The following is a 24,184-nucleotide window of genomic DNA, read 5'->3' on the forward strand; positions in this document are numbered from 1 at the left end:
ATATTTCCACATTCCAGTGGAGCTACAGTTCTCTTAAGTGTAGAAGTTTTAAATTTATAGTTTAGGAAAGCTCAGTGCTTGGGGTAAGGTGTAAATTTTAATTGAAAATTAATCACACGGGTCCTGGCAGTGTAGAATGGTTAAATACAGCCTTGTTATTCATTCTTCCCTTAAATTTTCCTCGGTGATTAACACTGAATTTCTTTGAACCATTTAGTAGGTTATCTATTTGTTTTGTTATTGTAGTTTATTTAGATTAAATGTATAAGAGTTATACTAGAGAAGTCTATATGATGTAATAAAAAGATTCATAATTCATGGTTTAAAAACCAACACATGACAACTGAGATATTCTGTTTTTGTGGTTTTTGTTTTTGTAGTTGTGCTCTTTTCTATATGAACCTCTTTGTAACTTGTTAATTTTTGCTAAGTATTTTAAAATCCTATTTTACATACAGGTCAGATGCATTTTCTTAGTCCATGTTCTTACAATTAAAAGTTTCCTTTTATACTGTCTTTTAAGATACCTGCAATTATCTTTGTAGAAAATAATTTTCATATTACAGGGCTTATTTTCCTTATCTGACTGACCCCTTCCTAATAATTCTTTTTAGCCTTTTTCTATCCTTCCATTGACTTTCTAAGAAATACCTAAGGTAATTGTTATATTTATGTAAATAGTTGGGTTGACAAAAGGGGGAAGTAAATGATACAGGATTTTTTTTTTTTGACGAAGGGTTTTTTAAATGAGGAAGATACAGAAGGTACACAGTTATAACTTGGGTTATGAAATGCATGTTACATTATGGATTTCATTATTCCTGACACTTTCAGATTACGGAAGAAGTGATCTGCTGTGTTGCTGTAGTAGAGAGATGAAATAACTTGGATAGGTTTTTATTAGTATGAGAACTGGAATTATAATTCAGAATACTCTTTTATGTAGATTTTACTTCTTAGAATAAGTCCTAGCCTAAAGGAATTAAACATTTCCCCCCATTATAATACTTAAAATATTACTATAGTATCATAATTAGACTTAGAAAATCTGTAGTCTATGGGGAAACAAGGCTTGTTGATGACAACTTGACAGTAGTAGTCTATGAGATTTAAGATTTCCCCCCCTCGTTTTTAGAAGGGCTTTCTAAAAAGCATGACTTCGGTACCTTTCCCATATTCCTATTTCTGAGGAACGTTAAAAGATGGTTAAGGCTCTAAAGTTCACTGTGTAGTATAATCCACTGTATACATATACACATAACACGCACACCATGTAGTCCAATGTCGTAGTCACTGGCCACTGAAAAATCAGTTCCTTAATTGCCCTAGCCACATTTCAAATGCCCTTTAGCTGTCATTGTAGAGAATAATACTGGCCAGTGTTCTAAAGAATAGCTCTGGTATTTTATGAGAATTTTAATACTGATATGTAACATTTGGTCTAGTCCTTGAGTATTAAGGCTTTGGGGATTATATTTGGCTTTTTGTGCATTATTGCATATCTTGAATTACCTTGAAAACCTGGAAACATGCTTTTTGATTCAAACTCTTGAGGATCCTTAAGAGGTTAAGATAATCCTGGTTCATTTTATTTTGAGTATATTTCTTCACATTTAAAAATACGAATATAAAATTAATTACTGTCTGGTAATAAGGTTTTGACATGAACTTGCAGTTCACTTGGTAAGCCTGTTGAAAAAATGAAATTGTGTTACTTCAGGAAAAAAATAGTTGTAATTTTATCTAAAGTAAATTTATATTAAACATCAAGGTTGTTATATTAAAATTTCTTTCAGCTTGAGATGTGAATTTAACAAAGTATTACTGAGATTGGAATGAAGTTTCATCCTGGGGATAAATGACGAGAGCTTTAGGTTATCTGCTTAGTCAGTAAAGACTTAAAAAAGTATGAAGAAATGTTTTCAGAAGGAGGGATTCAAAGATAGGTGTATTGATTTGCTTTCCACTTGGGAAGAATTTTATTCTGGAAAAGTTGGGAGCTTTCAGAGCCATCTTAACTACATTTTCATGGCTAAATTCATAGTTGGGAAATTGGGAATTAGGGCCTGGGGTGGTGGGTAGATAGATTTTCCTCATTATCTCCTATAAGCTTAGACTTTCTGGAATAAAAACCCATTTATACCTAAACATCCTCAAACACTTATAGACTGCTACCCAAAGTAGTTTGGGCAAGGTTAATGAACAGTATTTGAGATGATTTTGGTGGACCTTCAGATTACATAGATAATCCCACCTAACAGTTTTAGGAAACATCTAAGGCCAAAGGAATGTAAATTTCGGCCTGAAATATCTGGGTTCCCATTTAAAGTGCTAGCAGTTGATCAGAATTATAATAGAAGTAAAAAGTGAAGACACTAAAGTTTTTAGTGTTTAATTGTGACTTTTCTTAGATTATTTTTATAGGCCCCAGATATATTCTAATTAGTATGGATAATTTACTGTATTAACTAAGAAATTAAGATCTTTCATTCATGAGATCTATAAACCGTACAATTACAGAATGAGTTCGATTCATTTTACTTTCGTTTTGAGAAGGTAATACGTAAGAATCTGTGTGGAAGAAAAAATTTAATTTTGTTAGAAGAATATTATGAGATGATTCAGCAAGATAACTAAGAATGATAGAAGAATAAGGGGTTCTGAAGGTAGGAAAAGGAAGATCAGTAATTCTTATGCATGAGATAGAATTACTCTCAAGTGGTCACATACCCTTCTCTACTATATAGGTCTTTATTTTAGAAGAAGTATTTCATATGCAGTACACAGTTAAATTACAGATAGCCTTTACTTAGCTTTTTAAGAAAAATCCTTAGCTGTTAACTTATCTTCCTGACTTTCTTATGTTTGTCTTATCCAAGCAGTACCCATTAATCATTCTTTGTAAATAAATATAGGAAAACCTTCCCATGTCAAATAAACATTTTCCAAAAATGAATTTTCTTGGGTGCAATCACTGGGAAATACTAATGGGTTAAGTTGTGTCAGAAGAAAAGTATTAAGAATTGGTAAGTTGATATAAGTCAACATGAGCTCTTAACATTAGACAAAAGAACATCAAATACTTGATTTTCCTTTTATGGTTGAGCCTTCCACAAAACTGATAACATTGGGAATTTGTTCTAAAGATTACCTTTAAGAATTTTCCTGGGACATTATGAAGCATTTCAAAAAGTTAAACCATAAAGTCACCTCTGCTTAACACAAGTTTTTATAGGTAGGGTATGAGCTTTGAAAAGGAAGACCTAAGTCTATTCAGACATACCTCATTTTAAGTATTTTTGTTCATGTTGTTCTGTACCCCCACAGAACTATTTTAATTTGGGTCATTGATACATATAAATTGAAAACAAAAAATCATTTATTTAATATTTTTTGAAGAAGTGGAGTTCTTAAGACCAAATTATCCCTGAGCATCTGCAAGAAGGTGGAAAGATGTGTGGATGAGTGAAGGAGAGGCCACTGATAGGATAGTGGTTTTCTGCTTGCTTATTCAAGAACCTTGCTTATTACTTCTGAATGTTATGCTAATAAGTAAGGTAAAATGAAAACTGCTAATGCATATAACAGTTCAAAAATAGTTCAAAATTTCTCAGTTTCTTGTAAATGACTTGTTAGTGAAAGCTAGAGAGTTTTAAGTTCTTTGCAGGTTTCTATGATTGTAATTTGATAAAGTAGAAAATATGAAATCGCATTTTGGGTTGAGTTCAACTGCCTCTGATACTTTGTAACTTACCTTAAATCCTCGTCTACTTTCCAAGGTTCCTTTACTTTTTGGCATCTTCTCTGTACTTTTCAAGATTATTGATTTGTAAGACTATTTTATTTTTGACATGCAGCAGCTAAAGATAAGAGCACTTTTTAGAATTTAGGGGGTCTATCGTAAGTTGAGATAATTATCTATGTTTTCTTTCTTAGCCTGTGGACATCTCAACAGCAATGAGTGAGCGGGCACTTGCTCAGAAAAGACTCAGTGAGAATGCATTTGACCTTGAAGCCATGAGCATGTTAAATCGAGCTCAGGAACGGGTATGTAGCAGTTCTAATGTCTGAGTGAGAATTTAATTAGATAGTTGTGAGATAAGCTAAGTCTGTGGCATGCTGTTGAAATGTTAAAAATCCAAGGAAATAATTTGGCATTATTAGCTTATTTTAAATGAAAGTGATTTGGGGCATGATCATTCATTTAGTAAGTATTTATTGTGTGCTGTGTGGCAGGAACTGTTTAGGAAAGTAAAATAGAGAAAATTCCCTGCCCTTACAGAGTTCCTAAGTTGGTGTCTAAAAGTAGCTATGTACCCATAGTAGCCCTGTGAGATGTGGGTACTATTATGATTTCCCAGTTTCCAGTGGAGGAAAACTGGTTGGTCAACTTGAAATGAAGATGATGCTGTATGTTAACTATACTGGAATTAAAAGTTAAAAAAAAAAAAAAGTGATTAGGCAGTCTGAGTCCAGAGTCTGTATTTTTAACAGTGCAAGTTTTTCCATTTGTCTTCTACATTCCTTTGGTAGATCTGTATAGAAACAGTAAATACACTTTAAGACAGATAAGGAAATACTACTGCCTGACAATACCAGTGTGTAGTAAATCTGTGGAGGACCGACAACTGATTCTTTAACCATCATAGTAAATGATGGTGATTAACGTGCTCAGTTTTAAAAAACTGTTTTATGTGTTTGAACAATTTCCTGTATTTATTACTCCTTAAACATGTCTCTTGAATTTATTTTGGATTTCTAATACCACAAAGAAGGTAGTTAAAAACTCAGGTGATTATGACATTTATATACGTACATAAGCAGAGGGTGGGGATCCTTTGCTGTATGAACTCTTTTCTGTGTTCATGTATCCATGTGATACTTTGAAGAATGAGTATTATAGTTATACTTTTTAGTTGTTAGAAATACATCTCAAATCTTGTTATTAATGGGACCCACTGAATGTTACCAAAGTGCTTCTTTGGAGTGTTTAAGAAAACAATTTTAAATATGTTATAAATTCAGCATACTGTTTTAAAAGTTGAAGTTTTAAGTCTTACTTAGCCTTTTCAAGAACAAAATAAACCATTTCGTGTGGTGAAATAAACCAGTGGGATTTTGATTAGATAATTTTACATAGTTAATTGAGGCATCTTTTTTTCCTTCAGATTGATGCCTGGGCTCAGCTGAACTCCATTCCTGGTCAGTTCACCGGAAGTACGGGAGTACAGGTTCTAACACAAGAACAGTTGGCTAATACTGGTGCCCAAGCCTGGATTAAAAAGGTACACAACATCTGCACTTATGAAAGTGGCCAAGTACAAAGTTAAGATTTTTTTTTTTTTAGAAAATGTTTTATTAAAAATGCACGAAGAGGCCAGTGACTTTAACCAAAGTTCATGAGTAGATTTGCTATGTGTGTATACTCTAGGATGGACACTGAAGATGGACCTGATTTGTGAGACTGGCAAATGTATAAATATGGCTTAAGAGCCGCTCCGTTTATATCCTCAAGTTACTTCTGTATTGCTGCTGCTGGTTTTTTGGGGGTGGTTTTTTAAAACTGTTTTGAATGCTAACAGTGTATCTCAGGTGCTGTTCAGAATGTTCCACAGTTCCTGTTGGACTACTAATCTAATGATTTCAAAGCAGTGGTTCTCAAATTTTTTCTCATCATGGGATACTTTGTTACAGGTTTATTTTTGGTGGATCACTGCCCCCAAGAGCCCTCTTACCATCCCAGTTTTTCCATTTCTCTATTCCTCTGTCCTTCTTTCCCCTTCCTTAGTGCCTGTGCCCTCTTGTAAGCTCTCTTGGCCCTTATTCCTCACCCCTCTGGTGACCTCCAGCCCCTGATCCCTATGGTTGTCAGCTGCCGGTTACAGCAAGTTGGTTGGGAGGCCCCAGTATTAGCACTGCATGTGGTGATTTTGCCATGGGACTGGAAGGCTGGGGAGGAGGAGGGCTGGAGTGTGTGTGTGTGGGGGGGGGGTGGGCAGTGCTGAAGGGGTGGTGAAGGGGGGGCGGGGTGGGGACGGAGGATACTATCTGTGGACCACCATTTAGGCCCTGGTGGCCTCTGGTGATCCACAGGCTCAATTTGAGAACCACTGATCTCATGAACAAAACAGGATAAAATAAGACCTAAATTCAAGGGAGAGGAGAGGACGGACGCCTCGTGATGTGAAGATGTAGGTGCTCCTGGTTTCAGATTCCTGCAGTGAGACCTGTGAACTCCACCTACGGCTGCCTCATTGTTGGGGGAGTCTTAGGTGGTTAAGAAGGGCTTTCTAAAGAAATGCCTGCTGGTGAAGGGATGTGGTTTGGTTGGATGGGTGATGGGAAATTTGTTTCAGGAGTACTGGCAGCATGGCAGTGCTGAAACTGGGAGGCTGCGTGGTCTAAAGGATTGGGAAGGTTTCTTTATCCCGCTGTACTCCTGACTGCTTTTGTGATCATGGGCAAGTAATTACTTGGAATTTCAGTCTCCAAGTGTCATGAGAAGACAAGTCCTTATTACTGCTTCACAGGGTGGTAATTAATAGCGTGACGGGCACCTATGAAGAATTGCAGTGATTCCCGGGGAATGAACTGAATTTCGGCAAAATGAGATTTTGGTTGCTTCGGCTCTTTTAATCTCATAATATTTCAATTTTGATAGCATTATCTCTAATGACCCTCTTATTAACAAATTAATATAAGACATGGTATCCTCAGTTTGCCTGCCATTTTTTGGGGGGGGAGATAGTTGCACTAATAGGTGTATAGTGAGTATATGGTCAGATTTATGAAAAATTTACAACTTTTACTAGGTAATTGTAAATTGCAATTTACTAGGGATTGGTGTTAGAAAAAATGAAAATCTAGCAAAATATTTTTAAGTTTTGAGTTCATTTTGGACTTAACTATATTACAGTGTTTAAAAATATAGTGATTTGTGTAGAATTTGAAAATGGCTCTCATTGGGAAGAATTATAATTATACACCTTTTGAATAGTTTTAATTGTTTAATACTATTTAATCTTGAAGCTTGAGTGCTCAATATTTCAGAAAGTTAGACTTGAAGCTTATGTGGGTGGTAAGGCACATAAAAATTAAATAGTCTTGAACACTATTAGGTAGAAACTTCTGAATGCTATTCCATTGCAGAATTTTGGACTTCATTTGTATAATGAAGTACTGATCCATAATGCTTATATAGTTCTAAAAATCATGTTAACATAACTTGCAAAAATGAATCTCTTAATGATTAAATTGGCTTCCTGCAAACTTTCCCTTAAATTTTTTTTTGACTTCCAGTCTTGTAGGCAGTTGACAGGTTTTAAATAGTTCACATCATGTTAAATGTTATGTAAGTCATTTCGATAAATGATATGTGTTCATCAGAGTTTTTAAAATAATAATAAGAAAGCTGTGCTTTCAGAAAAACTCCCATTTATATGTTTACAGAAGAACATTTGTTACTGATACGAAGGAAGGAACATTTATAAAAATGTGGAAAAGTCCTTAGCTGAAAATTTAGCATTTATCTTCACTGTCAAATACCACAAAATGTTTACTGCGTTTAGCAAACTTTTTCAATGATGATATAGCTTTTCTTGCCTTGCTATATATAGCCCAACACCCTCTTCTTTGCTAAAAACCCCCTGGAATGCCAACATTCTCCGTATTCTTTTTAGTTTGTTGTAGTATATTCTTAGATGAAAAAGAATGAGAGTTTTACCGTTACTACTCTTTGTCAGTAAAACATTTTTAACTGGTAATTGATTTAAAAGAACCTTTATTTTTTGGAATTAAATGATTTGGACATGACCCGATGGGTTTTGTTTACTATTAATAGTTTCATTAGATTAAGCAGCTTTTTGGTGAACTGTATACACACGGGGGTTAAAGAAACATGAAGATAGTAGAGAATGGAAACCGAGTTGGAAGCCTGGGTTATTTGGGAATTTGCGTTATACTCTGCACAGTTGCCCTTTTTTTTAGGAGTGTTGCCTGGAAAAGAGGGGCGGATGAACCTGGAAGTAAGTAAAAGTCACTGTAGGTGTGTAGCAACAAGGCAGTTGATATCCAAGCATCAGCTAACTTTTCTCTTTATACATCAACACTGCATGGCCTGCACCAAATAAGGAACTGAACCAGGGGTATGTTTTTACCTCCACAGCTGCCTCCTTCCATCAGAGCACCTTGTTGAACTTAATGTCTAGTCACACATCATTGGCATGCTTTCTCCCCAGCATATAATTTACAAAGCTGGGGGAAAAAAAAAATAAGATACAGTTTTACTAAACTGTGTAAAAACAAGATTTAAAAAATTTAGTATTAACTTATCAATACAGGAAACAGTGCATACTCTTTCCAGAGCTACCAAAAGTTTTGACTCCCTCTGTTGATAAGTTAATGACTTTTACTATATATTTGCTAGAGAACGTAACTCAAAAATTTAATAACAAGGGGAGGTAAAGCAGGATTTGGAGATGTTACAAATTAAAAAAAAAAAAGACCATAAAAATCAACAGTGGAATTTGTTTTGTGGACATGGATGTCCTTTAAAATAGAGGCATTGCCTATTTATTTATTAATGTATGAAAATGACTGTTGACCATGCTAATGTATATAGTTGTGCATCTTATGACATTAAGTGGTTTGCTGCTTTGATGGAAATTATGGTTCAGTGGGTTGGATACAAGAGAGATGACTGTTCACAGAATAACCTGTGAACTTTCACCCCTCTGTATGGAAACTTGTTTCAGGGCCAAATCCTTGTAGCTGTCTTCTTGCCCCGGTCAGTGCCAGCCCTACTATTCACAACACTGCTGCCACCGAGGCCTAGGTATGTAAACGCTTAAGGAGTTTTTTACAAGTCTTTTAACATCACGCTAGGTTTTAAAAGAATTCAGTTTCAGTTTGGTATAATGACAGGGTATTTTATGTGACTGTCCATTTCTTACTGTGTAAATATAAAGAGTTATCTTTTTGCTTCATAGGGATTTTCTAAGTAAAATATTTATACTTGCTTTATGGTAGAATGGGGAAGAAAACTTGGGATGTTAACAGTATGCTTCTTCAGTGTCCAAACTATTTCTAAATGATTTCTGGGCTTTATTCATTAACTAGGTACACCTGGGACAATTAATATTTGACTGTTTTAACATTGCCTTCTTTTTATTTTGCAAGCTAAGAAGAGATACCAGTGAACCTAAATAGTGGACGAAAACAGGAGTGTTCTAATTTTTTTTTTTTTTTTTTTGGAGGGGGGCATGAGGGCCACTGTTTTAAACTGCCATTTATTTGCCTTATTTGACTTTCAAAATATTATTATGGTAATGTGAAAATACTTAGAACATCCACACTACAGTATGTATATAAGTATAGAAATTAAAATTTAATTGCTATATCAGATCTAGAAGTAAAATAAGATTTTTTTGTTTTTTTAAGTTAACACTGAGTTTGTAGTCAAATTCTAACTGTGAAATGGGGACATTTTACCTTTCTTTCTTTGGATAGGATCAGTTCTTAAGAGCAGCCCCAGTAACTGGAGGAATGGGAGCCGTTTTGATGAGAAAAATGGGCTGGAGAGAAGGAGAAGGATTAGGAAAAAACAAAGAAGGAAATAAGGAACCTATCCTAGTTGATTTTAAGACAGACCGAAAAGGTAACACATTGTTTTGGGACCATTGATTATACCTCCTTTGATATTTTAGGGTTTCATTAACTGTCCTACTTGTTTTGTGCCCAATATGAGCTTGAACTTACAACCCTGAGATCATGAGTCATGCTCTACTGACAGAGCCAGCTGGCGCCTCTTAAAAAAAAAAAATTTTTTTTTTTTTTCCCCAACATAACCTTCCTACATTTTGTTGTCCGTCCGTGATGCTTAACTGTAGCATATCTACAGCTGTCTGTTTAGGAAATGAATGTTTTACCCATTTGTGGCAGCTTGTATAGATATAGATGGAGTCACTATTTTGAGCTAAAAGATGGTCTTAATGTTAGTTTTAAATATTATGGAAATGTGCATATATCAGTGTGATTGAATTTCAACTAGAAATTTCAAGTTTTAGTAAACGGTATCCCCATTTTGTTTTCTCTCGACAGGGAACATATACTTGTCTTTGTGTCTGGGCTGTATTTTTTTCCTTTCTCAGATATTTTATCCCACATATTCTCCTTATTTCCTTTTAGAGTGCTGTTCTGTCTTCATCCTATATACCCTTTTGGCCTGTCCCTTTTCTAAAGCTCTGTAATTGAGTTTTCTGGGGTTGGGGCTGGAGAATAGCAGACCAGTTGCTGATAGCAGTGTCAGCTCTTCATTGTACCTTGTGCTTGGGGCACCCTGGAACTTTTAAAAATCTTTACTAGTACTTTGCTACTCAGATGGAGATCTGTCTACGTAGCCTGCATGCAGTTGCTAAGTATTACAAATGTACTTGGGGGGCAGCTGGGTGGCTCAGTCAATTAAGCATTTGACTCTTGATTTTGGCTCAGGTCATGATCTTCAGGGTCTTTGAGATTGAGCCCTGCATTAGGTTTCCACACTAGGTGTGGAGCCTGCTTGGGATTCTCTCTCTCTCTGCCCTCCCCCCATTAAAAAAAATACATATATACATGTATGTATATATACATTTAGTGCTCATTGATAACAGCCAATTGGTACCTTTTAAGTAATTTCTTCCCTTGGATTAACGTCTTAACATAGAATCAGATGGGGCTGGGCTGTCAGCTCAGTGTGATTTCAATAGCCTGTATAAGCCTGATTTTTAAGAAAGTTCAAAAGTGGAATTAATTTTCCTTATCTTTGCAGTCAGAAAGGTAAGTTGAAGTTAATGCAATTATTCTGTGTCAGTGAATTTGGAAACCAATTAGCTCGGACCAAATTGTGTGTCTTATAAAATGTTTTGCATCAGAATTTCTGTATTGTCATCCACATAGAATACTGTGATGCCATTCCCCCCCCCCCCCCCGCCAAATTGGAGGGATTTAATGTAATGATTCTCCAGTAGGCTGAAAATAGCATGAGAATCATTCTGTGCTGTAGCATTAATTCAAACTCTAGATTAAATTAGAAAAGGATATTGTACTGATGTCACATTGACATTGTCTTACACAAGTTGAATAGATTTTTGTGTCATAAAAGGTGACTGGAAGAAAACATCTGTGAATGCATTATGTAATTCCAGGGAACATCCTCGTTGGAATTGTGTAACAGGTGTTGGGTTTGGAGAAGCATACTAGCAGAATTAGTGAACTGATTGAAAGTTCTAGGAAAAATGGAAGCAGGAAAGCATGGATTTGGGCTAGTAATACAGCGAGATCCCATTGGGAAGGGAGGTCATGCAGTGAGATCGTCTGTCTTCTGTGAACATGTTCATTTGATAAGTCAGAAAGGGGTTGTTTGCTGAGAAAAATATAGACCCATTTATAGAGACACCTTCTCACTTTTAATTGTTTGGGATGTGTGGCCTAAAATCCTCACCTTTTGGGTAACTTAATTAACTGAGCATTGTGTTTTAAGGGATGGGAAGCCTTTAGAAATCACTTGTAATAAACAGCCACTACTTTTTCAACTTACAAAGAAACAGTCCTGGAGATGTTAAATATGGCACTATTCATATACTAAGTTTTTGTGTTCTCTGAACATTTGATTTTTTTTTATACAACTTCTAGTACCAAGGTATATGAACATAAAGTATATAGGTTTACATATTGAAGTAGAGGAAAACAGAAGTCAAATTATATAAAAATCAAGGGTAGTGGGAGTTGAGTATTTTATTGGAAGGCATAGGTTGAGATTCAGATTCCTGTAGAGGGAATCACTGTATATTATAATTTTAAAATGATGCTTTGGAGTTTATTCAGTGAACATTGGCTTTTTATTTTAAAGGTCTTGTTGCAGTAGGAGAAAGAGCACAAAAGAGGTCCGGAAACTTCTCTGCTGCAATGAAAGATCTGTCAGGTGAGAGTACGTTTTAATTTCCTCTTGTCCCATTCCCACCTTGAATTCATAATTCTTTGCCACAGAGAGTGAAAATAATTAACACATGGTTGTTTTTTCCTCTGCAGGCAAACATCCTGTGTCTGCTTTGATGGAAATCTGTAATAAGAGAAGGTGGCAACCACCAGAATTTCTCTTGGTCCATGATAGTGGCCCAGATCATCGCAAACATTTTCTCTTTAGGGTAAATATGAATTTCTGCATTAATTGTATACCCCTATTAATTTGATGACTTAGTGGGTGAGGGATAGGCATTGTACGGTCACAGGATTGATACATTGTGGGTTGGGAGTGAATATGTATGTGTGGGTAGAAGTGGTGGTAGGTTTTTTGGGTTCTTAAATATTTAAGTATACTTTAATATGACCTGCTAATATCCTGGTTTTCAAAAATGTTGGAGGGAAAGATGTGGGCAGAATCTGATGAACAGTTTGTTGACATTTTCTGATGGAACATGGGGAATTAACTTATAGTTTTATCAGGGTTTTCTCCACACCCCCCCCCCCCCATTTGGAGAGCTGCTTTTAATTTGCAGTCCCTTTTCCCAAATGATTTGCTTCTTCTGGGTTGAGATTAATTTGACTTACATAGTGTGGGGTTTATATTTTTGTAAATTATTTTTCTAGCATTTAGTGAAAAAATACAAAGCTAATAGATATTAAAGTTTGATGCTGTTCTTATTGTATGTTTTTCTTGAATAGGTATTGAGAAATGGAAGCCCTTACCAGCCCAATTGTATGTTTTTCTTGAATAGGTATTGATAAATGGAAGCGCTTACCAGCCCAGCTTTGCCAGCCCTAATAAGAAGCATGCTAAAGCCACAGCAGCTACTGTGGTTCTTCAAGCAATGGGCCTTGTACCAAAGGACCTCATGGCTAATGCCACTTGCTTCAGGAGTGCCTCACGTAGATAGATTGAGGTTTTATATTAATCATTTCAGATAATTTTACTCTGCATCAAAATGTATTTCCTCTTTAATGTTGTAAATATTTGGCAATTTAAGACATTGTGTAAAAAGCAATCTGTACAAACATCTCCAGGCTTTGATTTTTGTACCATGGAAATTGTATTTAACCATACAGGGTTTTGGTATGTTTATATTGTTTACCTTAGTGATGTATTTGTTTAAGTGGCTAACATCCAAACGATTGTTTGAAGGCATCCGTAATCTTCAGTGTGGAATGTTAAATAACGCTTTTATACTGTATTTTGTACTATGATGTAACCTCCCTTCCTTATGGCTAGGCTGCTGTAACACTTGCCTGTAATCAGTGAAGGGCTGTGCACCTTGTACTAGTTCACAATGGGTTCTGCTGGACAGATATTGGGCCAGTGTTACTGAGGTAATCAAGCAAGATCTGTTCCACAGGGCTAATAGCCACCATCTCCCCTTAAAATTTTGTAGAGGTTATAAAAAGAAAGTGGTATGTTGTGTGATGATCTGCACTAAGTCCTGCATTCCCATCAAAGCCACTTGGGCCATGAGAAGGGAGTCAAAATGAAGTCCGATTAGAATTCTGCAGAGGCCAAGTACATTTAGTATGGCATTGCGTTGTGATATAGTTTTACTTTGATGTGCATTTTGAATTTCAGCTACACCTAGATAGACGTTAAATGATAATTAAAATGCTGTAACCAACTTATCTAATAAAATCGGCACCCAGCCATTATTTTGTTGACTATGAGAAAGTTTAAGTTTATGTTAATTTTTAGGGTCTGATAGAATATTTCATGTGTATTACAGTGGTATTCATAATGCTATGTCTCTAAACTTTATTTTCAAAAGCTTAAGGCCCAAATATAAACTTCTCTGGAATAAATGTGGTGTTTTATTTTCTGGATCATAAAGTGAACACATACTTCTTCACTAAATACTGTTATTTCTTTACCCAATGCTTTTGATTTCTAAGTACTTTTATTTTTAAGAAAATCTGAATTACACACACACACACACTCACACCCCCACCCACCCACACACACACCCCAGAGCAATAAATACTACTTTACCATGACAGCTGAGCATACATTACAATTAACACTATTCTATGTGGAATACAAAATACCCTTATCTGAGTTAAGATGCATTAAAAAGCCAAATTTAATATATTTGAGAATAAAGGAATTATAAATCAGAAGGAAAGCAGCAACTAAGTAGACACATCAACAATCAGCAGATAAATTTCTACATTTGTTGTGTATCTTTATAAAGCTAGAACCTGCATATAATTGCAGGTGATTTATCAAGTACAGTTTTGCCCTGATGCCATCAGTCACAATGCCAGGAGATAACGGATAGTAATTTAGCTTCAATTTCCCAGTTGCAAGGAAACACTGACATTCATGACATTCAGTTTTCTACTCAGTTTATAATTAGGTTGTAAGGGTCTGGAAGTCTCAAGTTACTGATGCTTTTAAAAAGTTGGGAGTTGTCTTCATATCTGAATGATCTAATCAGAATAGTAAAAAATAGGCTGATTTTTAAAAATCTTAATCCTATTGCTTAACGCATGTAATAAAAATTAAAAGGTTAACATTTATAAATACTAGAATATTTTAAAGATAGTTATATTCCTTTAACTTCAAAATGAACTTTAGAGCCAAAGGGATAACAATCTTGAATTTCCTTGCTAGAAGGCTTTTTCCTCAAAGATTCCTTTTAGGCTTACTTTGGTGTTCAGGATCTCCAATTATAAACGTAGTCACTCATTTCCACATGCCTTAAAGATGATTTCCCCAGTATTGGTGTTTGACTGAGTTGGTCCAGAGTCTTAGGATGCAACCCACAGTTAGCAAGCTCCTCATGAACAGTCTCCTGTGGAAATTTGTACTCTAGTTAGTTAAAAAGCACATCAGTCTTTGAACACTCATTACTTTTATTTTTGTATTTTTTAGTAATCTCTGTGTGGGGCTTGAATTCATGACCCTGGCAAGCGTTGCATGCTCTTCCGGCTGAACCAGCTTAGGTTCCCCTTTCTATTTTAGAGTAGGCTGCATGCCCAATGTGGGGCTTGAACCCAGAACCCGGATACCAAGAGTCGCATGCTCTACCAACTGAGTCCGCTGGGTGCCCCTGGACACTCAGATTTTAATAATTACCATGGGAACTTTGACAAGTACCTGCCTTAATCATTTGCTTATAAGAAAAAGGCAGTTCATGATCAATAGAAGTTGACCCTAAGAATTTTCACATACAACAGCATCCACAAATAATTTTGGTTATTTTCAGTCTGGCAAATGATAAAAGCATGAGGCAATTTTAAAGGTCTTAATACCTGTAAATAAAAACCTAACAATGTCCAAAATTAAAAGCAAATACTGGTTAAATACCCATAGTTGTTTATAATAAAAGAATCCGGTACTGTTAATTTGTGGATCTGAGATGGTCATGACCATAACTTGCCTTTTTGTTTGGGAAGTTCTTTAGTCATTGTTGAGTACAACCACCTAAATCCATAAAATTTACCTTAAAAAAACCAAATCTTACCCCTTCATCTTAGTAATTAGCACTGATAAATAGTATAGTTTAGTAAGCTGAGAAACAAGTTTGGCTCATTGTAAATCACTTATTTCTTGCATCTGAGGAAACGAGCTACAAGGAAAGATGCATACAGCTGTCTACTTACCTTATCCAGTACTTTATTCACTGGCAGGCAGGTATTAAATACAGCAGTTGGCTCATGTGTATACAGTCCAGCAGAGAATGACCCCTTTTGTGAAGATCTGAGTAGCATGGTTACAGAATGTAGAGAATGAGGCATGACAGGACCTGTAATCTCCAAACTAAATTGATCTTTGTATCCAGAAACAGCCTGTGTCTTCACATTTACACTTCGTGCCTTCAAGAAAATTTAAAGAAAAAATTATGGTCACCATCTCTCAAGCTTTTTTGTCCCTAGCTATAGACTTGTTCAGTAACTTCACTTGGGTTTTCCTTTTTATTAGTATACGGACTAAAAGGTTCAGCATAGAGGGAATACAGTCCGTGGTAGTTTAATAGCATTGCACGGTGACAGGAGCTACTACGCTTGTGATCATAGCATAAAGTAGTGCACAAGACCTCCAAAGAACGCTAGAGGAGTAAAAATGTTAATTCTCCATCTGTAGCACATCTTCGCCAAATTATGACTCGGTTTATGCATGTTTTACAGACTATAATTTTTCACATGGTATCTGATTTAGTAATATACTTTTTCATTAAAAAAAATTTTTTTTAAGTAGGCTCCATACCCAGCATGGAGCCCAATTTGGGGCTTGAACTCATGACCCTGAGGTCAAGACCTGAGCTAAGAATCAGTCGCTTAATGACTGAGCCACCCAGGTTCCCCTATTAAAATTTTTTTTAATGGAAGTACAGTTGACACACAATGTTACATTAGCTTCAGGTGTACAACAGTGATTCTACAACTACACACATTATGCTATGCTCGTTAAGTGCAGCTCCCATCTGTCACCATACAATGCTATTACAGTACCGCTGACTGTATTTCCTATGTGGTAACTTTCATTTCCCTGACTTACTCTATTCCATAGCTGGAAGCACTCATCTCCCACTTCCCTTTACCCCTTTTTGCCCACCTCCCATCCCAATTTGGTAATATGTTTTCAATGCAGAATGTTGGGCAAATATAAGAATAAATTCTATTTTTTTTTTTTTTTTGCTTTTTTTATTGTTTTTAGAGAGAGAGAGAGACAGCTAGAGAGGGAACACAAGCAGGGGGAGTGAGAGAGGGAGAAGCAGGCTTCCCGCCGAGCGGGGAGCCCGATGCGGGGCTCGATCCCAGGACCCCGGGATCATGACCTGAGCCGAAGGCAGACGCTTAACGACTGAGCCACCCAGGTGCCCCTAAATTCTATTTTTAAAAGTAAATAATTCTATTGCTAGTAACATTCACTATGTATTTTGTATTTACACGCGTAATTTTTTTCATCACTATCGATACACAGCTATTCTTTTCACTTATCCATGATTCAGGTTTTGACATTAATAATGTAACGTAACAATCTTGGCTAGGTTCTTTCATTGGTTAAGAAATGAGACAAAATGAGATTAAGCAACTTTTCCATATGGCAAAATGCTTTTGTTGCCGATCATATTTATTCAGTCAGAAGAAATGACTTTCATGTAATTCAAATAAAACATTTCATATAATTACTGTATTTTCATGTAATTCCTTTGATATACCTTTATATCAATGAATTTTTTTACTGGGAGGAAAGCAAAGACAAAATCTGCACCATACAAGAATTTGTTCTTGATTTCTTCTTAAAAGGCTAGTTTATGAGGATTAGTGTGGATTTTTTTCCTCCCTTTTCATTACCTTAAGCATTTGCATTGTGGCACCTCGGAAAGCTACAGGCGATAAGAGGGTTGGTGGAAGTCCTGCCTGTGGACCTGAGCTAGCAATTAAACTCTTAGAGTTGATCAAAAAATTCAGCAACGTAAGGGTATTCATTCCCTTCACCAACACAACAGACTCAGGTCTGTGATCCATTTGCACTTCATGTTTCTCTTTACGTCTGAAGATGACAATCAAGGAACTTGCAAATTTAAATCCATACCAATGGAAAAAACAGTCCTCTTGACCCTGAATAACCTCGGACCCTTTCTTTCCATTCGGAACTGGAAATACTCTTGCTACCCCCGACTCTGCTGCAATTATAACGCATCTGTTTACATCAAAATTTCTCTTTGACCATTTGAATTTGCTAGAAGTTGACACCTAACAAAAACTAATTTCTTCTCTAGTCAAAAAACATGCTCTATATGGAATGTTTTCATTTAAAAAAAAAACAGTTTAGTAATAATTGTTCACAGGTTACTGGTACTTAGGGAGTCTGTTATTTAATATCATGATGGAGAATTAGTTTAAATATGATCTTAAGATAATTTAAGATTACGGTCAAATAAAGCTGTCAGTCAATATTACATACATAGTTCACTAACTTAATTCAGTGAAAACCAACTGTAGTTAACACAACTGAAGGATACAGCTTGATAGAGAGTATGTCTGGTTTTTTAATTTTATCTTGCACACCCATCTCTTCCAGCCAGGAAAAACTTTCATCTTCATCCTCATCACTGATTACTTGTTCCCTAGAAAATTGTTATAGTTAAGAGTTTCCATTTCATAAAACTGTTCCCTCTACAAAACAACTACACTGAGTCCGTAAGTCCTTAGGTGACGTAAAAGGTGATCTTAATCACATACTCCCCCTGTCCCAGGCTTGTTCCAGATGCCTTTTTCTTCCCATGGCCATTTTCTTTTATTAACGGCAGAGAAAATTCAATACCTACATGAGAAAAGAAAAATATAACTTTTCTTTAATATAATCTCAAAGAACTTAACAGGCGTGCCCTACTTTTAGAGAGTATGAAATCTGAAGATTTGAGCTTTTACACTTGATCTTTTTTTTTTTTTTAAAGATTTTATGTATTTATTTTGACAGAGAGAGACACAGCGAGAGAGGGAACCCAGGCAGGGGGAGTGGGAGAGGGAGAAGCAGGCTTCCCGTGGGGCGGGGAGCCCGACGTGGGGCTCCATCCCAGGACCCTGGGATCATGACCTGAGCCGAAGGCAGATGCTTAACGACTGAGCCACCCAGGCACCCCTACACTTGATCTATTAAGACACAACTTTCAAGCTTGACAGTAGCCCACAACACACACACACACAACCCTCTTTCAACAATATATACTCTCACTACATGTGGTACTCTTTCCTAAAGTGCTGATTGAGCCTACTAAATAGATTTCATGATCATTAATGACTGACCCAGTTGGAAAATTATTGTTAAAAAGGGGGTAGGTAATTTGTACCATCAAGGAATTTCTAGAGGAGTATATTCAGATGGGAACTTCCCAGCTCAATATGTGTTGGTCATATAGACGGGAATACCATTAACTTAAAGCTATGCATAAGGGACAGCTTAAATCATTTCTGGGAAAAAAAAAAATCAGAAATAAAGACAATGTTTCTTAAAAAATATAGGTATAACTGGTAAAAGACAATTCAATTGGTAAAAAGACAATTCAAATTTTAGCTTTTAGGGAAAGTAATTAATATATAGTGGGGGTAGTCTCATTCTTTAAGCCAATAGTTTTACCTTCATTTTTCATAGCTTCTCTTATGCCTCTAGTTGTAGGAGATATGAGAGCTGTGATTACATCATTTCCTGCTAATCCTGCTGCGCGGAACAGGATAGTAAACTGATAGGTACAAACGTAGAAATATGGGCAAAGTTTTGTCTTCAGCAGATTATAGAGAGAAGTGAAGCTCACAGACCTATAAAGCAGCAAAATTTTCTTTAGATTTTTTACATATTTAGCTTAACATCTAAAATTTAGTTTTTTATAATTCAGTTTGATACCTGACTGAAAACACAATACAAATATTACATATAATGGTTTGAATTTTTGCTACTACATACATAACTTGGCTTTTACAGGACTAAAACTGGTCATGGGACTCACTGATGACTTCTAAATACTTTAATAAATAGTGTTTACCGCTTAAACACTCAACATTTTTTCTTTAAACAAAACACAATCGGTAACTGGTTGCTGACTTTTCTGAGCAGCTTCTGCTGATGAGAAATGAAGCAACCACTGAGAAGAAATAACATAAAAGAATGCCCGTATATATTTATGTAACACTTATACGTAATTCCATAATTGCATGAAGAGTGAATAAGTTAAAAAAAAAAAGTGAACAGTTCAAATGTTAGTTATTAACAGTTTAGAAAAAATAATTCAGAAGGACACAGAGATCCTTTTACCACTACACATTTCCACATCGTAAAGAAGATAAGGAGAGAACACTGATAAAATGAGAATTCACTATTAGGATGCACAAGTTTTTAATCTTACCAGTCACTCATTAAAATGTGTTGCAAGGTTTCATCATTTGACCAAGGGCTTATCTTTCCAGACATTTTTCTATCAGCTCCAATGCGAGGGAACAGTGGTAGCCAAGGAAAGGCAGGCTGGAGCCAATAGATAAGGCTCTGCTGGAAGGCACAACGGAGCTCAGTGGAGAGCTTGGGATCCTAAAATCCAGAGATGATATCGGACAGCTTTTGCCACATTAGAAGTATAAAATTTCATTAAAAAGCACTAAATACACCACTTATTCTCAGAATCTTTATACTGTTTCCTATAGGAAAGTATTAATAACTGTTACAGGGGCTAAAATGTAGTTTATTCTTGCCAGCATTTATTGTCTGTTAAACTGTACCAGAAAGAAGACTTAAATACAGATGGGAACATTCTCTCAGCTCTCCCGAGAACAATGGCTATCTGTTATCATGAGGGGTGGGGTGGTATGGGTAGGGATTGATATTGTATGTAGGTAATACTATGTTCAACCCCTCTCCTCTCACAACTGTTTCAACAGTAGCCAGTAAAAATGGGTAATGGAAATAAAAAACCATCCTGATCTATATTAAAAAAAGATGTACCAAGGCCTCTTTCAGGTAATCACTTTTAACCTAGTTTGAGTTGATGAGCTGCTTGAGCAATCACATTCCTCCAAAACCATTCTAGAACTCATCAACTCTACAATATTTACAACAGACTATCAACCAGGTAGCAAGATTAGTATGTATAAAGAAAGAATATACATCATATCAGAAAATCAGAAGAACCAACCTGCCTTAGCAATCCTACTCACTTGCTTTTCATTTCTTTCCCTTATATTTTCTTTCCCAAAAGGCCTCAGAAAAGAATGGCTTAGTTCAAACAATTCCTGCCTATAACATTAATTCTCAGGACAGGTCTCTAAATTCAATGGGCAATTACTGAATCTGACAGAAAAAACTGCATGAAAGCACCATTTAGGAAATACAAAATTTCCCAAGTCTTTGTGTGTCTAAATGTCAGAAGAAAAACTTAATAGAAGGAAATATCTGCGATATTTTGCAGAGAAGTATGTTTTACAATTAATTGGTTACTTTAAAACATACCTACTTTCCTTCAGAATTACCTGTATACTTTGAGGCAAAGTAACTTCTGTTGCCCTACAATGCTGGATGACACCGTGAGCCTCTTCCTGTGCTTTCAAATGATCTGCCCAGGTAAAGGGTTGAGAAGAGGTGAAAAGGAGTCGAGTTTTAATACTCCAGTCTGCAGGTAACTCAGTACTTTCTGAGGATGGAATATCAGATTCAGAGACTGATCCTTGTGGAGTCTTTTAGAAAACAAAGAACACAAAAATTAGTAGAGTACCAAAAAACCAACAAAACACCAAAAAACCCCTTTAATCTACACATTTTATTGACTAGCATGGTCACTGAAATGTCAAAATTTTATAAACTGTTTAAAGTAACCCTGACAATACACTACACACTATGAAACACTCTGGAAAGAGTTACACTAAACTGTTGACAGTAGTTTTCTCTGGGAAGCGGGGATTTATTGTTGTTATGGGTGGTAGTGGTGGAGGGGCACATTTTACCTTTTAGTTTACACATAGTTGTATATAGTTTAGTTACAAGAGGTATGTACTATTTCCATAATCATAATTTAAAAAAAACCTAATTTTAAAAAAATCTACTATTGATCTTGCTGTCAAAGCAAAAACCTTCCAAATGTTTTATTATTTTTTAAACAATTTATTTATTTATTTATTTTAGGGGGCAGGGAGGAGCAGAGGGAGAGGGAGAGAACCTCAAGCAGACTCCCTGCTGAGTGTGGGGCCTAACTCGGGGCTCAATCTTTCAACCCTGAGATCATGATCTGAACCAAAATCAGGAGTTAAACACTTAACAGACTGAGCCACTCAGGGGCCCCCCCAAGTATTTAAAAAGCACCTTTTCAGCCTCTAAAACTCTGGAACCAGGGCTAAGCGGCTCCTGTAGGAAACTTAGGGCTCTTAAGAGGCCATATGTAAAAAAACATTTCCTGATCTCAAAATTTCCTTCCAAACTGTTCTGCTGTCCTTTCAAGTCAATTTTCTCCACTTTACAATGATTCTTTGAGGTGGCATCACAAAAAAACAACAGGTAAGGGGGAACTATTTTTTTTCTTTTTTGAAAAATTTTATTTATTTATTTATTTGACAGAGAGAGAGCGCGCACACAAGCAGGGGGAGTGGCAGAGGGAGAAGCAGGCTCCCCGTTGAGCAGGGAGCCCAATGCGGGACTCGATCCCAGGACCCCGGGATCATGACTGGTGCGGAAGGCAGTCACTTAACCAACTGAGCCACCCAGGCGCCCCTGGGAGCGGGGGGTGGGGGGGGGCGTGTACTATTTCTAACAGACCCTGTGAAGGTCACCTATTTACATGAAAGGGAGAGTGGGTCTTAGCTCTTCTAGCCTGCTCCTATTAGGATAAACAACGTATCTGTTAAACTATCACAGCAGGAATCCCCGGGGCGTGGTATCAGGAGTGTGTGTGTTGTGGTTGTGTCAGCAAGGTTCGGTGATCCGCCACAACCTGTGGAGGTAATTTGGGGATTTTGTTTGAAGCTTCAGTTAAGGACTAAGTTCAAACAGCAGCTGAGTGTGGAGGGATGAGCTGGAGCTGTCACCACCCACAGAGGAACAGCATAACAGCTGGAGGTAGGAGAACCTGTATCTACGCCAACTTTAGCGTTGGTACCGTTAGAAACAACATTTTTACATCAGACCAAGTCCATTAGGGTGCTGATGCCATCTTTTCAGCCCTGGCAGACGATCACTCCCTCAACACTCTGCGCAAAACTACTTCCCAAGTAAACGTTTCTGAGAGGTATGAATTTAGCTTATAAGGACATACATTCTATTAACATTTAAAAACTATTACCTGGAGTAATTCAGTAACGGTTGCTCTTTCAGGAAACTTCTCTTCCCACAGCAAATCATTTTCCTGATTAGAATCCAGAAACTGAGGGGAAAACAACGGTCCTTTTTAATCCTAAGTGATGCTGAGTTTGCGTTAATACGTACAGAGCCTCACCCGGCATACAAGTTCCCAATAAATGCCAAGTGCGGGAATTCACATGCAAATCAGTAGATCAGTGTTCCAGTTTTGTGTCTGAACTTTACTATCAAAATTGGGTGTGTGTGTGGGGGGAGGCCGGTGATATGTGCGTCTAATAATTGATGTAGAAATCTCAAATCAAAAGTTCCGAAAGGCTTTGGGGTAAGAAAATGCTAGGAAATTCGGACCCCAGGACTCAACACTCCTCCATCTCCAGAATTATTTTCGAGCGCGTGAGAAGGGAGGCTCTGAATCACGCAGGGAAGGAGGGTCTCCTGTAATCTTCCCATCGAGCAGTGGCCTTCCTGGATGAGTCGTTCCAGGATTCTTCGAGCCGTCCTCCCAGGGATCTCTAACCCCCAGGAGGCTGCGGCTCAAGCTCCTCCGACCCGGCCCCCCGGGCTGGACCGCGGGCGAGGGGGGGCGCGCCCCAGTGTCCTACGCCTCCCTCAGGCCGGCCGACGGAGCCGCTGGCGGGGCGCACTCCACACAAAGCCCACCTTTCAGAGCCGCCCCTCCCAATGCTCACGGCCCAGCTACCGCGGCGGGTACCACTCTCCGCGCCCATTTCCCCTCGACCGCGAGAACTTGCCCTAGTTCACAGCCGAGTTCCCGCACTACGAGAGCCCCTCGCCGGCCAGGCCCGAAGACACTCACCGGGCCCTGCGCCTCCTGCTGGCCGCGGGGCGGCCCGTCGGGGGGCTCCGCGGCGGCCGAAGGCCGGTTGTCCAGGCGGGCGAAGGGGTTCCTGCGGGCCGCGGCCGGGCCGCCGCCGCCTCTGCCCGCCGCCGCCGCCGCCGCCGCCGGGAAGGGGCGGAGGAGCAGCCCGGCCGCCAGAGCGGCGCGGCGGGGCGCCGGCTCGGGCTGCTCGCCGGGTGAAGCGGCCGCCCCCCGGCTCCGGGCCCTTTTCCGTCGGAGCCGCAAAGTCTCGGGAGGCTTCCTGAAACTGGGCGAGTAGCCAGGCACCGAAAGGGCCATAACGCGCGGCTCACGCAGAGGAGCCGGCCGGCCTCCCCGCTGGCGCTTCCCGCGCGCGCCGGCCCCGCCCCCGACGTGGCCCCGCCCCCAAGGCGCGGCAAGCGCGAGGGACGTCGGCCGCCCGCGAGGCCCCGCCCCTACTCCTCGGTCCGGTCCCGTCCGATGCCCGGCGCTCCTTCTGGGCCCTTGGTCTTAGTCGGGTCGTGGGTGCCGAGTAGCTGGGAAACCCTCGGTCCGGGGCACCGATGTGCACT

General features: G+C 38.1%; 2 protein-coding genes across 9 annotated transcripts in view; one reads left to right on the forward strand and one right to left on the reverse strand.

Moving 5' to 3' along the window:
* Nucleotides 1–13,815, forward strand: part of SON (SON DNA and RNA binding protein) — a 32,433-nt gene extending 18,618 nt beyond the window's left edge. Inside the window, exons 6-11 of one of the 3 annotated variants that reach the window (XM_035017632.1) lie at nt 3,937–4,047; nt 5,169–5,285; nt 9,508–9,655; nt 11,885–11,956; nt 12,064–12,179; nt 12,697–13,815. In XM_035017632.1, the coding sequence (XP_034873523.1) occupies nt 3,937–4,047; nt 5,169–5,285; nt 9,508–9,655; nt 11,885–11,956; nt 12,064–12,179; nt 12,697–12,756 (624 nt within the window). In that variant the 3' untranslated portion in view covers nt 12,757–13,815. The remainder of the gene's footprint in view (nt 1–3,936; nt 4,048–5,168; nt 5,286–9,507; nt 9,656–11,884; nt 11,957–12,063; nt 12,180–12,696) is intronic. The other 2 variants (XM_035017630.1, XM_035017631.1) reach the window with 2 other exon arrangements.
* Nucleotides 1,011–23,997, reverse strand: DONSON (DNA replication fork stabilization factor DONSON). Of its 6 annotated transcripts, none has more exons than XR_004681497.1 (12): nt 23,610–23,997; nt 22,776–22,856; nt 20,977–21,180; nt 19,863–20,041; nt 19,100–19,278; nt 18,205–18,286; nt 17,985–18,089; nt 17,314–17,512; nt 15,619–15,831; nt 14,662–14,807; nt 8,157–8,253; nt 1,011–1,689 (listed from the first exon to the last, which is right to left on the reverse strand). XR_004681497.1 is itself a non-coding variant. In XM_035017636.1 (11 exons), exons 1-10 carry the CDS (start codon nt 23,928–23,930, stop codon nt 14,670–14,672), a joined length of 1,701 nt encoding a protein of 566 aa, XP_034873527.1. In that variant the 5' UTR covers nt 23,931–23,997; the 3' UTR covers nt 1,011–1,689; nt 14,662–14,669. The 6 variants fall into 6 exon arrangements, 4 of the variants coding, with proteins under 4 accessions (XP_034873527.1, XP_034873526.1, XP_034873525.1 ...); XR_004681496.1 differs by lacking the exon at nt 1,011–1,689 and adding an exon at nt 4,041–4,535; XM_035017636.1 differs by lacking the exon at nt 8,157–8,253.
* Between the last annotated feature and the right edge of the window lie 187 nt (nt 23,998–24,184).

Source organism: Mirounga leonina, unplaced genomic scaffold (genome assembly GCF_011800145.1).
Source record: "Mirounga leonina isolate KUSES-001 unplaced genomic scaffold, KU_Mleo_1.0 Mir_172, whole genome shotgun sequence".
NCBI lineage: Eukaryota > Metazoa > Chordata > Mammalia > Carnivora > Phocidae > Mirounga > Mirounga leonina.

What these genes read in the sequence shown, in the direction of transcription:
- DONSON (XM_035017636.1), bottom strand. Translation starts at nt 23,930, where the DNA reads ATGGCCCTTTCGGTGCCTGGCTACTCGCCCAGTTTCAGGAAGCCTCCC. An exon ending in CCGTTACTGAATTACTCCAG is followed by an intron (nt 21,181 to 22,775) that starts GTAATAGTTTTT and finishes GTTTTCTAAAAG; the next exon opens with ACTCCACAAGGATCAGTCTC. An exon ending in AGAAGCTATGAAAAATGAAG is followed by an intron (nt 18,287 to 19,099) that starts GTAAAACTATTG and finishes TTTCTCATGTAG; the next exon opens with GTATTGAATTTTCTCTGCCG.